The following is a 16,216-nucleotide window of genomic DNA, read 5'->3' on the forward strand; positions in this document are numbered from 1 at the left end:
CAAATTATTTTCTTATTTGTTCTGAATAGATATTAAACAATTAATCGCAATTTTAAATTATCGTATTAAACACATAAGTCTGGATTTCTTTTATGGTAGAATACTACCATCGGGTGAGGGTGGGGGTGATACTTAAGCATTTCTAAATTAATTTTAGAATAGAGAACGAAAAACAGTATATGAATCATTTAATGTTTAAAAAATGGCTGATTAAAATTGATGTCAGGTCTGATTTATAATTCGTACAAATTATTAATCCAACATAATAAAAAGTAAGTATAATAGTCCTAATTTCATATATGTTACAGTGAAATATACACTATTTACAAGTGTATTTATTCTTTAAACAGCTACTTCTAAGTGTTCGCCTAAAATTGAAGAATTAATTTCCGTAGCGTTGTATATCAAATATAACGATTGCTGAGTGAAGATTTTATCTTTAGCAATAACAGACTGAGTCTCAGTGTAGCTAAGTTTCAAATTGCAGGTATTTACATGAACAGTCATGTACATGTATGCCGTTGTTGTTTTCCTTGAAATCTTTCTTTATTCTTCTGCCTAGGGTGAGAAAGCTTATTTACTTCCAATATATTTTTTTCTTTTTTTGACTAAGAAAAAACGTTGTTTATGTATGTTAATTAATTTATTATGTTCCCCAAAAGAAGTTGAGGAACATATTGTTTTTACTCTGTTTCTTATTATTAGTTTTCTTCTTCCTGGGTACTTATTTGTCTGCGAATGATTTTGTAAACTGTTCATCTGTTGTAGGTAAAACCTTTTAAGGCTAAGTAGACATGTTATGTAGATCAAGGTCATTTTGCGCGCACGTGCTTTCAAGAGCGCGCACGTGCACCGTAAAATGACCAATATAATTGATATAGCCGTAACTTTTTTATTTTTTGATAAAATGTGTTGAAATTCAGAATATAAAAATAAATATAAGAATAAATTAGTATTATAGACAAGAGGACATGGTCAAGTTATCATGAACTCACGCGCATGCACATGCGCTTCACTCTGATTGGCTGAAACAAAAATCTCAATATCTTTTTTTTGTTTTTTAAATAAATACTTTGAAATTTAAAACATACTCTTGCATTAAGATATCCTACGATACGATATGAAATAATTTTCATAAAATAACGCGCATGCAAGTGCGCTGCAATCTGATTGGCTAAAACTTGAAATGGCTATAACTCCCTTAGTTTTCAGCCAAAGAGGATGGGATTTAGAACATAGATTCTCTTAATGGATCCCTACAAGAAGGTATGGTCATCATACACATGCATGCACGCGCATGCACGTTCAATACGTATAATTACAAATTCACTTGATTTAGTGTATTTTCGAATACTTTTTTTGATTAAATGTCTTGATATCAAGTACATTAAAATAAATTATAGTGAAGATACAATGATATGGTCATTCCAAATATGCATGCAAGTGTACGCACGTGCAATGCAACAATTTGCTATATACTTGGTATACTTTAGGAAAACATTGTTTAAGTTTAAGATGCATGGAGTTTAGTTTATTTGATGAAGCTAAGAGGGAATGAGACACCAAAATGAAGTTGGGAAGCGTTTGGGGAACATCTGTAACGGTTCCTGTTACAATTAGCACTAGTTTTAAGTGTTTTTACATGGTTATCAAAACACTGAAAACAGTCTTCTTTGACGCATTAAGGTTTTAAAGTGCTTTCACGGGAGTAAATAAAAGAAATGGTGTTTCATTCTAAAGCAAAATTGTTATTTACATGAATAAGTCACCTTCTTCAGATTAATTTGCATAAATGTACGTATGTGGGATATTTTTCTGTTTTCAGAGAATAAAGACTTCGTGCACAAATTTGTCCAATTTCATTTTTAAATTAAGCATTATATTAACTTTCATTTTTATACCCCAACCCGATTAAAAAGCGGGAAGGTATCTGCATATTATAATTGGGATGTCTGTCCATCTGTTACGCTTTGGGGTGCCTGTCTCTTATCCGCACTCCTCCTCTACCACTGAATGAAATTAAATGCGACTTACACATTATCTTTGTTATATAGATCCATTATGATCCTCCTATTTTACTTTTTGATTCTATATTGAAAACCCTGAACTGTACGAGGCCTCAACCAACAAGGGGTTCAAGAATAGAAACATACCCTACTTAAACTGCATGTACTTCCCTATCTATAGAGTTTCAGCAAAAACTACCCGATTTAATAGTTTCCAAAAAAAATATGCTATGTTGTATTTTAGAAAGGAAGTTTATAAACATGTAAACAAGCAAGGGCAGAGGGACACTATTTGCATATGTTCCGGTGGTCTTAAAATGAATTATAGATTACTCAGAAACCCGTATTAATTTCTATGTTTTGAAGGTTTGGGTGAAAAAAGGCATAGATCATAAAAATGTTTTTTTTTTAAATAAAGGCAATCCTATTACAACCCATAAATCATTTTGAAAGATATTTCAATGTGATGAAACAAAACAAATGTAATAGTAAACATTTCCCGTGCAGATAAGGCCCCGCCTCCTTACTTTAACCTTAACTGTGCTGCGTATACCTTATGTGTTACTTACTTTAAAAAATTCAAATTTAACGATAAATTTTGAATGACAAAATTAATGCTAGGGGGTTCATATTTGATACAATATGCCATAAATAATAATTATAGTGAATTATAAATTTCGACTGGCTTCTGACAATCTTGCTCTCCTTACCAATGTGCTCAAGATATGAATGTTAATAAATAATTGGATAATTTGATCAGATTTAAACAATAATGCTTCACACAAACTAACAAATAACTTCTAAACGGACACTTTCTCCCGATCTCTTGTGTGTAACACATTTTTAAAATATTTTTAGTACATAACACTTTTTTTTTATTTTTAAGGAAACTACGTTTTGTGAAAAAAAGTTCAATTAAAGAAACAAATATTTATATAGAAAATTCTCGTCTTACAATTAATTCCAATGTCCTGGGGAAAATAAATAGGTTCACAAAGAAATAATTGAGAGCTGATGTGCTAATAAGAAAACACTTTTTTTCAGTTCGAATTGCTTTATAAATGAATTAATTAAATAAGGAAATTTAAATAAATATTATTAGATGAATAAATGTTTTTCAAGCAATGAAACAGGAATGAAACTTACACCAATGCTCACTAGCAAAATTTAAAAATAAATAATATAAAGGAAGTTTTCATTATTGACATTTAACTCATGAAATCTTCTTTTATTCTGCTGGCAGAAATTTCTGAATAGATTTATTCATTTATTAGCAAACAGATGTAGTTTATGACGATTTGATCTCTCTCCAGGCGTTAGTCCCTACTATAATAAAACTTTAAATCCTTTTATACTTGCAGTATTCTACTAGGATATTCTAATGTATAGTCATGTATGCACTTATTTTATTGATTGGAATGCTTAAGTTCTCTTGTGCATACGGTAAGTAATCCTTTTCCGATTATACCAAACTCTTATTATACAACGTTTATGGATTGCTTCTTCCTTTTTGTCGCATTTAGCAAAATTTTGAATTTTTTTTATCTGTAAACCTTTTATTATTTTCTAAGAGGTAGGATGGTTGAAAATTTTAAAGAAAGAGTAGGAGAAAAGTTATTTTTATGAATTTATCTGTGTATTTTAAAGACACGGAATATATATCCTATGTGTTTGTTAGACTACTAACTATACTTATCGACATTTGCAAAGTCTGACAATTTCTCGTTTGAAATAAACATCTTATCAAAATTAGTGTAGTGATTGCTATTATGCAGTATTTGAGAGTAATAGATGTTTTCACTTATTTGTTATAGCTACATGTACAGCAACTCTTCTAATTGACAGCTTTTAAACTTATCGTTGGATTGACACATTGATTTTTTCACATATTTTGTACTAAAAATTTCTTACTTCCAATTGAAAACGATTTAATTTGAAGACACGATCATAGTTTTGAACTTTTCCTTCTCCATTCTGTTATTTCTGAAAACGAAAGTTAAACACATGAATTCAAGACATGTCATCACAATATTTTTTTGTATACGTAGACTTTTTTTCTTTAGAAAATCTGGCATTTCGGAAACCCACTTGGCAGAGTTCAACACATTCCATCGATATATCCGGTCCCGAGAAAGCTCTTGACGGTTTGAAGTCAGATTTGTCCTATAATGGACAACAGTGTAGTGTTTCAACTGATGAGGAAACCAATGCAACCTGGTGGGTTAACCTTACTGATATTGTCAGGATACACAATATAATGATCTACTACAGAACGGAAAATGGACCCTGGGGTAAGTACTTACAGGTAACTCTCGATACCTCGAAGTCCGCGGGACCGAGAAAAAACTTCGAGAGATCAAGAGTTCGAGATTTCAAGAGTCCGGAATTCTCCGGTTTTGTTAACCGGTTTTAAAATTAGTCTTACCGGATGTAATAATTTTCATGCAGTCCTAGCCATTTACACGATGTGTTTATTAAACAACGGTATGTTTTCGTATTTTAGATGAATATTTATTAAATTGAGTATATAAAAAAATGTACATCGTCACTTCATGTTTATTTACTCTTTTTAATACGAACTTCAAACTACGTTATATGAAAACGACATTTTAATACCGCGTCGTAGGCCTACATAGCATTGACTACATTAAACGTTTAAACGAAGTTCTGTAAGTATTTGTGCAAAAATAGTCGTAATATTGACATTAAGTCTGTTTCTGAAGTTTCATATTTCGGTAAACATTGACACTGACTCGAAATAAAAATTAAACTATTTGGTTTTTCGTCTTGCATTCAATTTACTCTTTTGCACTGTCACTGAGTCTCAAAATTATCGTAAGACAGTCGATGATAATTATTTTAATAGCGTAAAGGCAACATATGATTAATTATAATTCAATTATCACCTAGAAGTATAAGTGTCACCTGAATAAACATCCCGTTTCTCGGGACCCGCGTCTTCTGCCTGAGGCCATTTAAATGTCCTGGTGAAGTCGCTAATAATGCAACATTGCATACGCATAGCCACTTCGAGGTTTCAAGGGTAAATTCCAATAGAATATGCAAAGCAGGACTGCATTTTTACTTCGAGGGTTCAAGGGTTTCGAGAGATCAAGAGTTCGAGATATCAAGAGTAAATTTGCTTAGTTGTATAGGGAAAAGAAATCGGGACCTTAGACTCACTTCAAGCGATGAAGAACTTCGAGAGATCGAAGTTCGAGCCATCAAGAGTTACCTGTATTTATATTTGTTGTGTAAACAATATAATGGCATTGTTTAAATGATAAGATAATAAATGGTTGAACTTTTTTTATTTGAAAAAAAAACTAAATAATAAAGTCGAATCTAGAATTTATACATATGTCCTATTAAATACTTTAGAGATACTTTCTTTGCAATATAAGACTTTGATTTCTGCAATTTTAGGTCAATCAAATCCATTCACAAGTAGATTTATGGGATTTTACTTATATATATCGAACACAACAAACATGGAAGATGGCTTTTTGTGTTTCCACGACACAATCTACACCACTGCCACAATACCAGCTGTTGCCAACATAAGCTGTCCTATACATGGGCAATACGTCATCTACTATAACGAAAGACCCGCAAAAAACAGTTACACAACCGGACATTCTGTATATGCTTATACAGAGCTCTGTGAGGTCGAAGTATACGGTCAGTAATTGCATTTCCTACTACAATATTTAAATCAGCTACATTTTACTAAGCCAACAGTGAAATTAATCTAAAATCCATTTTCGTGTTTAGTCTTCTTTAGACATATACATAGAGAAGCGTGTGTTAACGTGACGTCACAATGAGACTACAAAGACGTTTGAAAAATGAACAAAATTGGCCAGCGAGAAATTCAAATATATTGTGTATATTTTTATGCCTTAAGACAAGGATAATGTAAACATTCCAAAAAATGCTTTTAAGTTTGGAGTGAATTACTGGTGTGTGAATCACACAGACTTGCACTAAGACATATTAAAGCAATATGAGCTGCATGTATGACATTGGAAAATTTTATTGCAAATTTGTAATTAACTAATTTAATGACAGAAATATAAATCATTTATAAACTTTTGTTGTTCATATTTGTGTTGGAAAATTTTTATTTAGGTTAAATTGAAGCAAAATTGAATTATTGTCGTCCTGTACAATAATGATTTCTTATATAAAACTGTATATTCGGTTGTACAGAAATATTTCTTCTGAAATATTTTTTTAACTTTATTTTGGGCTTATTGGTCATAAAGGTTTTAATTGCATACACATTAATCAGAATAGTACATTTTCCCAGCAAAATAAAATTCTCAAAGGTACAGCTCATATTGCTTTAATCTTGAAGCGCTAGCTTCATGAATAATGCCTACGTGACAACTATGTGTGATTCACACACCAATAACACACAAAACTTAAACACATTTGTTAAATGAATCACTGTTGGTAAACATTTCTTATTGCGTACGTATAAATCCTTTTTTTTTATCATAATATCAAAAATAGTTCTAAATCCCACACAGCAGGTTCTAAAAAATCATTGATCGCAACGAAGAAGTCAACATGGCTATGGTAAAAACGACGATTTGTATGAGGTGTGAGAGGTAGTTCAAGTGTTTTTTTTTTACAGAGAGTGTTATTGTGATGATCAGAGATAACTCTTGTTTGAATTTGGAACTCTCTAGTAGAGTGAAGATCAGTTTTATGGTTAGCCAATCAGAATTAAGTATGCTAATTAAGTAGGGTATAAAAGTACTGTCTTCTCAGTGGAGTAACACATTCTGTCGGCATTCGCAGTTAGTCAGTACAAGAGTCAGAAGCTGCTGAGGAAAACTTAAGGATAAGGTGAGACAGGGATTAGACGTGGCTGAACAAGTCTTTCCTTCCCTATCATACAATTAGTTAAGCTTTAAATACTAGTAAATAAAGTAAAACTTAGTTAATTATAAATAAGTAAGCCAGCAGTGAGACATAGTTGAGACACATAGAGCTAGATTAAGATTTTCATTATTACCCTGTCCCATAGTTTATTTTTGTTGTATATAATTCTCTTTGTTAGGTTCTCAGAAGTTATCTGAGCGTTCCCACGAATCACTTTTGAGCAAGTAGCTCAGTCTAAATTGAGAGTTAATATTTTTGTATATATTTTTGATTTTTTTGCATTAATTTTGTAACATCAGCTCGGTTACACGTCACATTATCATTCAAAAGAGTATTACAGGTTTTTGTTAGGCTATTAACACCAGTGTTTAATGAAATTCATCAATTATAATCGAGAAAATGTATTTATCCAATTTCACAGTGGATTTTGTGTGTAGATTTGACACATTAAACATAAAGGTGTCAAGTAAAATGGCGTTTTTGCAAGCAATTCATGTAATAGATCATCACCATTTTTGCATATAAATGAAGAATTGTGATCAACTTGATAAATGCTTTTGCCTCTTCAAATCGAAAGCGTGACTTATTAAGTAAACAAATACGAGGTAAAGTTTAACCATGCCTCAACAATTGCCGTTTTAGTAGAAATTTAAACTTATATAATGCGAATTCCTTTTTAAGCAGCAGCGCTTTATATAAAGGGTGCTAATGAGAGTTTATTGCACATTTCTCTTTCATTTTCAAGAAGAAATGCGTGCAGTGAGAAGATATTTAAAAACTGTGATATTTTTTTTATCAAAGTGTCCTATTTTGCTAATTTACAGGTTTTAACTGTCTTCTGTTCAATCTATAAGGGAACGCAGATGCAATGTAGTTAAACAGTTATCAGAGCAGAGAGATCAGGGATGCGGCATATCTGTTTCATATGAAAATACAGTGTTTAGGATTCTATTTTTGATATTAATGAAACATACTTTATTTACACATGTATCTTTTATTTTTAAATTATCTTAGATTACTTCGTTATTTTTATCATGCTTGTATGTTTGACTTTATCTTATTTCCGTATAATTTTAGAACCAAATGAAATAACTAAAAACACAATTCACAATTTAATTCTTGATTACTCATCTTTTTATGATGTAAACTCAAATGTTTAAAAAAGTTAACTATTACAAAGACATAAAAACTGCAGCTTGCTAAGACCTAAAATATAATGCATTCGAAAATTTACACTTTGATTTGAATATGATCCATAAAAAAAAAAATTGTTTTATTGGACTTTTGCGAGAAGCACTGATTTTTACAGTTGACGGTCTACTTTGGCATTTAAACCTATATTCTACTGATGTACAGAAATGATGTTAGGTAAGGAACCATTTATAATGGTCATATATAGTGTTTTGTCCCTAACGTTGGTAGGGGCACTAAGATGGGAGGGCAGGGAGTTGAGGGTACAGAAGTTGTTTTTTTTTTTCTCTACGGACAGCTGATTTGTGCTTTGAAGAAATAAAACATTTAATTTCTTTCCATGCAATTGAATGTTGCGCTAAATATTCATCTCGTTCAAAAAGCTTCCGTACATTGTCCTAGTGTAAAAATAAGCTGTCAACAGTAAACTTCAGCGCTTCCCGCAAAAGTCCATAAGTATATATATGATTATATTTAGTTTCTTTGTTAAAAGGTTGTTCTAATCCCATGAAATATGGAGGAAATTGTTCAAAACCATGCCCTAAAAACTGTAAAGAATACTGTCATATAGAATCAGGATATTGTTTGCAGTGTAAACCAGGTTACAGTGGAACATATTGTGAACAAGGTAAGTTTCTTAAATAGTATATATGAAATGTATATTTGAACTGATTTCTTTTTAACACAACTATTATGGTATGTACAACCAAACTCTCTAGAAGGATGTAGTACGTCTTTCATATCATAATTAAATGTGAATTTCAACAAGCCATAGGTCAAGGCTTAGGGACTTAAAACTTAGACGAACAAACTGTTAATATTTAGTCTCACTTTTCGACTATTAATTCCTTTTCTAGAGATTAATACCTTTTCAAAATGTAACACTGAGATCAAAAGTGAGTTTATTTTAGTTTTATGGCCCCCAGGCCAGGAGCCAAAAATGACTAAAATGCCTTAAATGCATGTAGAGACGCATCTGTCTGTGTGTCTGAAGTCAGTGTGCGTCGACTTTTAAAATTAGTAGGGTTTCTTGAATGTAAATCAATAAGACGCCATTTTTTAAAAATCTAAATTCAAAAACTTTTTTCACAATGGAACGAATATGTAAGCACTCACTGTCTACTTCATTGTCTTTATGGTTAGATGGTTAAAAAATTATGGATACTGGGCTACCGTTTTGCATAAATTACCCTATGTTTCTAATGAGAGTCCTTTATGCTCAAATTATCTAAAGTTTGGTTAATACCCATGTGAATCTCACCAAAGAAGGCAGTGTTTCCTTTATTAAACTATCGGAAACTGATTATCTCTTTGATAATTACCTTTCTTAATTTTTTCATAATCTTGTCCTGAAGAAAATATGGCCTATAAAAGACAGACTTGGCAAAGCTCAATCTATTATTCATATGGAGATTCAGCAAAAGCAGTTGATGGACTAAAAACGGATTTATCTTTTGCTGGACGTCAGTGTAGTGTTTCCAACAATGGCTATCAAGATGCTACTTGGTGGGTGAATCTTACTGAAATCCGTAGCATACGTACCATAGTAATTTACTACAGGACAGATAATGACAATTGGGGTAAGTGCTAATAATAGCTCAATAGAATTAATTATTTTTTTTCTCAAAAAATCCATAAAGATTTACTTTCAAAATTAATAAAGGTATTTATAGAGTTATTAAGCTTTCATGTTTATTTTATGGAATTTTTTTAAAAGGAGAAATGTTCCGAATCTTCCTGGTTTTCTTCGGAATGTCTTTGACTTTGTTTTATTAGTATTCAATTTGATTAAAATCAGATCCTTTGATCCGCTTTGATCGCTCACAGAGATCACTACACAAGGATCTAAAAAAAACTCCATTCAGGGTAATCTCCTGGTGACCTTATTCAAATTCATTAAAATGATAATCAATCAAAGAGACCGTATTCAAACGACGTTCGGGAAAAATGAATGTAGAAGTAAAAGTAGCTGTGAGGATATTATCGTTTCGTACCAAACAAAGAGCTGAAGACCAAGACAAAAGCAAGTACTTATTATCTTTCTGTACAGTAAAGAATGTATTCATTCTCTTGGCAGGCTACGGAAACGATGTCACAATTTTCTGTTCGTGTGTCATCGGGGCTTTACTTCTATAACTGAATTCCGAGATACTTCTAAATTCTTGGAAGTAAACGTTTAATTGGATAATAAGAGGACATCATCAGATGAACCTGAATTTGGTTTCTTCACATTCTTGTGTAGCGATCTATGTGAGCGAATCAAAGGATCTAATTTCTGCCCTGGTTTTTAGCTCACCTGAGCCGCAGGCTCAAGTGAGCTTTTCTGATCACATTTTGTCCGTCGTCCGTCCGTCTAGCCGTCCGTCCGTCCGTCCGTTTGTCTGTCTGTCCGTCTGTAAACTTTTCACATTTTCGACTTCTTTTAAAGAACCACTGGGCCAATATTGACCAAACTTGGTACAAAGCATCCTTGGGTGAAGGGAAATTTAAGTTGTTAAAATGAAGGGACATATCCCCTCGCAAGAGAAGATAATCAAGAAAAGACAAAAATAGGGTTGGGTCATTAAAAAATCTTCTTCTCAAGAACCACTGGGCCAGAAAAAGTGAAACTTATGTGGAAGCATCCTGGTGTAGTGTAGATTCTAAATTGACCCCCGGGGGAAGGGCGGGGCCACAATGGGGTATCAAAGTTTTCTATAAAAAATATATAGGAAAAATATTTGAAAATCTTCTTCTCAAGAACCACTGGGCCAGAAAAGCTGAAACATATCTGGAAGCATCCTGGTATAATGTAGATTCTAAATTGTTCAAATAATGACCCCCCAGGGAAGGGCGGGGCCACAATGGGGAATCAAAGTTTTATATAGAAATATATAGGAAAAATCTTTGAAAATCTTCTTTTCAAGAACCACTGGGCCAGAAAAAGTGAAACTTATGAGGAAGCATTCTGGGGTAATGTAAATTCTAAATTGTAGGAATCATGACCCCCGGGGGAAGGGCAGGGCCATTATAGGGAATCAAAGTTTTATATAAAAAATATATAGGAAAAATCTTTGAAAATCTTCTTCTCAAGAACCACTGGGCCAGAAAAGCTGAAACATATCTGGAAGCATCCTGGTATAATGTAGATTCTAAATTGTTCAAATAATGACCCCCGAGGGAAGGGCGGGGCCACAATGGGGAATCAGTTTTATATAAAAAATATATAGGAAAAATCTTTGAAAATCTTCTTCTCAAGAACCACTGGGCCAGAAAAAGTGAAACTTATGTGGAGGCATTCTGGGGTAGTGTAAATTCTAAATTGTAGGAATCATGACTCCCGGGGGAAGGGCGGGGCCATTATAGGGAATCCAAGTTTTACATAGAAATATATAGGAAAAATCTTTGAAAATCTTCTTCTCAGGAACCACTGGGCCAGAAAAGCTGAAACTTATGTGGAAGCATCCTGGTATAATGTAGATTCTAAATTGTTCAAATAATGACCCCCGAGGGAAGGGCGGGGCCACAATGGGGAATCAGTTTTATATAAAAAATATATAGGAAAAATCTTTGAAAATCTTCTTCTCAAGAACCACTGGGCCAGAAAAAGTGAAGCTTATGTGGAAGCATTCTGGGGTAGTGTAAATTCTAAATTGTAGGAATCATGACCCCCGGGTGAAGGGCGGGTCCATTATAGGGAATCAAAGTTTTACATAGAAATATATAGGAAAAATGTTTGAAAATCTTCTTCTCGGGAACCACTGGGCCAAAAAAGCTGAAACATATGTGCCCATTAAAGGATCATGGGGTAGTGTAGATTTCAAAATGTCTAAATTATGATCAGTGGGGTAGGGTGGGGATGCATTATGTATAACGAGGGGGAAATCTGGTAAAGAACAGAATGGTCAAACCTTCTCAGGTGAGCGATGTGGCCCATGGGCCTCTTGTTATACCTTTGACCGAGTCTAAATAAAGGGGTCCTGGAAAAACCTGCCCGCGATCAGCGCCTTCTGAGAAATACCTGAGACCTAACAGATTTTCTAACCGATTCCTACTGTTTCGACCAAATAATCGGTTAACCGGGTACATATTGCCATCCCTAGATATTATCTCTTCGTCCAGTTTTAATTTAGGGTAACATTTGGTAGTGGATATTAAATTGCACTTGTGCATGGACTATTTTCGGCACTGTTCTTAAAGTTTTCCATGATTGAAAAGTGTGTTTCAAAGTCACAGAACATTTGTACTTGCTAGTGTTATTAACAAAATTAATACAGAGAAATAAAACTGTTCATATGATATCAATGCACACTTTCTGTACGGTCGTACAAAAAACAAATAGAAGAGCAACTTCAAATGTCATTTTAATGAAGAGTAAAAATGGTTTACATGATAAATGATGACATATAGTCGTATAAAATTACAGGTAAGGATCAAATAAATGGATTTGATAAATTATTAACTAAAAGCAAATTATTAGGGCAATTTCTAATGAAATGAATTAATTAATAGAAGATATGCGTCTTCCTACTTAAATATACATTCCATTATAAAAAAAATAAAGAAAGACATGAGTTTTCATATTAACATTTTGCAGATAAAAACAATGGCTACACAGCTCGATTTATGGGATTTTATCTTTACGTTTCGAATTCAACAAACAGACAAGATGGCCACTTATGTTTTCATGACACTAACTATACAAGAGCCACGATACCTGCTGTCGCTTATGTTAGCTGCCTAGTACATGGACAATACGTCATTTACTTTAACGAAAGGCCAATAAAAAATGATAACAGAACAGAATATTCTGCAAATGCATTTATTGAACTTTGTGAAGTGGAAGTTTACGGTAAGATGTTTACACCGAGTTTCGTTTTTGAATTTGTAATTACAATTTATTATTTTTTCTATAATGTTAATATCGATTTTCGAATATAAACATAATCATGCATGTTATATGATAATGTTATTTGTAAAAATAATTATTCAAAGTATTGATGTTATTCGTGTGTGAATATAACATTTAAGGTTGTTCATCACCAAACCACTATGGAAGTGACTGTTCAAAATCATGTCCAATAAATTGCAAGGATTATTGCAACATAGAATCAGGAAGTTGTAAACATTGTAAAGCGGGCTTTAGAGGTTCTTATTGTGAACAAGGCAAGTCCTTATTTTGTACAAAAAAGGGTATGATATTTCCATATCTTAATTGTGTTAAAACTATAGGGAGAATAATACATACACTTTTCCATATCAAATGCTGTATCAGCCCGAGACACAAACATCAGCCAAAGGGCCGAAGACCCGAAGGCTAATACATGATGTTATGTGGAAAAGGACATGTTTTATTATGTTGATTACATACTTAGTAATAGAATACGGTATCCATTAGGTTGAGATGAAAATAAATAAATAATCACACAAGGACTTCGTACATGTACACGATCAATTGTCTGACGTGGGTGGGTTTATTTTTAATTTAAATGTGCTCGATCTGTACTTTGAAAATATTTTTATTTATTTATCATATAGATTATCCATAAATTCAAAACGTTAAAATTAAGATAACATGTAGCCCCAAAAATATGCGTATTGTCATAATTATTTTTTTTTTTTGGTTTAATGTACTAAGGTGTGATATTGATCCATATCCTGCAGGCCTGACACGGCTATTGTGACGTCAGGCATTTCGCATATGCAAAATTTCGGTATCTATTGATATTACTAAGTATGTAATAAAGTATATTTGTTCACTTCTTTAATTCTAAAATCATGCATAACCTTCTAAAATGCTGGTTTTTACAGTTTGTTTAGATGGATCCTTTGGAGAAAATTGTGATAATCTTTGTAATGATACATGTAAGACTTGTAATAGAACAGATGGAGTGTGTGACAATGATTGTTACCCTGGATGGATGGGGATATTTTGTGAAGAAGGTACTTAATACTTCTTAATGATCAACCCCGTGGGGATCCGGGTTAGAATAGGTCCACAGTACCCCCTTGCTTGTCGTAAAAGGCGACTAAATGGGGTGGTCCTTCGGATGAGACCGTATACACCGGGGCCCCGTGTCACAGCAGGTGTGGCACGATAAAGATCCCTCCCTGCTTAAAGGCCGTAAGTGCCGAGCAAAGGCCGAAATTTTCAGCCCTTCACCGGCAATGGTGACGTCTCCATATCAGTGAAATATTCTGGAGAGGGACGTCAAACAGTTTACAATCAATCAATCTTAATGGTCATGCCTCTTTGTTAAATGTTATACATTCAATAATTTGGCTTTCACTGAAATTATGCAAAATGCATAGGTAATTAAATTATTTTCCTGAAAGCAACCGTTCTGTTATGAAAAATATATAATACCATGTTGCATTATTTGTTAAGAGACCAAAAAATGTCTTTCAATGATTTTTTTTTCTTTCTACCTCATGTCGCCTATAGAATCTCTAGAATTGCAAAGTAAGGAGTTGATCCATACGTCGCGGGTTTGAGTCCTACTGTGGAACGTGGGAACCGGTCCTTTGGATGATACCGTATAAACCGTTGTCCAGTGTCCCAGTAGCTGATCAGATCGAAAAAAAAAATTCTTTCCTACTCAATTACCCTGAGTGCCAAGTAAAGAACAGAATTTGCAGCTCTCAATGGGCATGTAACGGCATTGCAGCATGAGAGAAAAAAAAACTTGAGAGGGAAGATAAACAATACACAAACTATCTGCCACTTATTCCAAAATTATATCATATAATTGTTAGTGGGGAATTTTAAACAAAATATGTGATCATTGCATTCAACAGAATGAATGCCATCAAATATCTGGAAATGTATTTAACTGGATGTTTTGAGAGAAATGAAGATCCACCGCAAAATGAAAGTATAGTATATCAAATACAAGAAATCATTAAAAGGCGCGTAAATAATAACCTGTATGTTTGGCCCTCTATAGAATCTTTTACTCATGCTACGACGATAATACTAGCTAGGTAAGAGTTACATATTTTGAGTTATAATCGGTCCTTCGGGCAATTCAGCAATGAGGAATCTTTTTTGTGCCAGCAACTACTAGGACTCGACAGGTTGCTTTAAACAATTGCATCCGAAATACTTGTCCCTACGTCCCGCGGTTGTATTCGAACTCGTTATGCTAGGTAAATTTCTGCAGTACAGTTACGGTGCGCAATGGACATATCGACAATTTTTTATAATCAAATATGTTTTATTATCGGGATGGCGATTATTTATAGTACATTATTTAACTCAGATAATTGTAATTATTGTTAATAACTTCATATTAAGGACGATAACATTTTATATTTAGACTTGTACATGTAACGTGATGCGCCAGTCACGTAAATTTAGCATATTTACCTGCAGTATTGAGGTAACCTTTGCATTTCACTAGTGCAAAGGCATAACCAAGTTAAAATGCTAAGTTAAGTCTTTTTTTTTTTAATATGTACACGCATTGTAATTTCTGAAAGTGCTGCGATCATATCTAGATTCAGCAATTTCATTGTAAAAATTGCATTTGTATTACCGAATACTGTATTGGTTGCTGGTCAACGGCATGACATATTGATATAATTAATTTATTATCAAAATTTCAAAATTTCATGAAGATCGCAGCACGTTTCAGGTACCTTAATACTTCTAGAGTTGAATTGAAAAAGGTTGCAATGATCCATTGAGTCTACATGTCTGCCTTTGCACTAGATCGATTTATTAAGATCCCTTCATTACCCTCCGATGAACTTGCATACAAATAAACAACACTATTTTACTACGGAATATACAGAAAATGTATTTAAAAATCGTGAAGAAGACAACGAATCCGAGTTCATAGGCAATAGAATATCTGTAGATAATATTATATGATTAAAATAGCAAATCGCCTCATTTGTAGTATTTTAAATGTAATTTTTGCATGCTATCATAGTAAATTTTGCCCCGTACAAATAAGGCTCCGTCCCCTTTATGTAGCCTTAACTGTGTTGCGTCCTCTCTCTGTCACTCTAGTGCACTCGTACCATGTAACACTGCTTCACGATGTCACCCTCAAATAACTTAATTAAGAGTGGATATGATATTCCAAATCCGACATTAAAAAAAAAATCTTGTAAGTATCTTTAAATATAATGCATGCCAA

General features: G+C 33.2%; 2 protein-coding genes across 2 annotated transcripts in view; one reads left to right on the top strand and one right to left on the bottom strand.

Annotated features, from left to right (window-relative positions):
- Positions 1-16,216, bottom strand: part of LOC134272169 (multiple epidermal growth factor-like domains protein 6) — an 88,133-nt gene that overhangs the window by 45,781 nt on the left and 26,136 nt on the right. The gene's annotated exons all lie outside the window — the stretch shown is intronic.
- LOC134272167 (multiple epidermal growth factor-like domains protein 11) overlaps positions 3,398-16,216 on the top strand; it is a 137,850-nt gene continuing 125,031 nt past the window's right edge. The window contains exons 1-5 of the mRNA XM_062754418.1: positions 3,398-3,449; positions 4,070-4,297; positions 5,433-5,687; positions 8,584-8,718; positions 13,881-14,012. Of these exons, the coding sequence (XP_062610402.1) occupies positions 3,398-3,449; positions 4,070-4,297; positions 5,433-5,687; positions 8,584-8,718; positions 13,881-14,012 (802 nt within the window). The remainder of the gene's footprint in view (positions 3,450-4,069; positions 4,298-5,432; positions 5,688-8,583; positions 8,719-13,880; positions 14,013-16,216) is intronic.

The sequence above is a fragment of the Saccostrea cucullata genome, unplaced genomic scaffold (assembly GCF_032062105.1).
Source record: "Saccostrea cucullata isolate Sc308-1 unplaced genomic scaffold, CSIRO_AGI_Scuc_v1 ctg2042, whole genome shotgun sequence".
Classification (NCBI taxonomy): domain Eukaryota; kingdom Metazoa; phylum Mollusca; class Bivalvia; order Ostreida; family Ostreidae; genus Saccostrea; species Saccostrea cuccullata.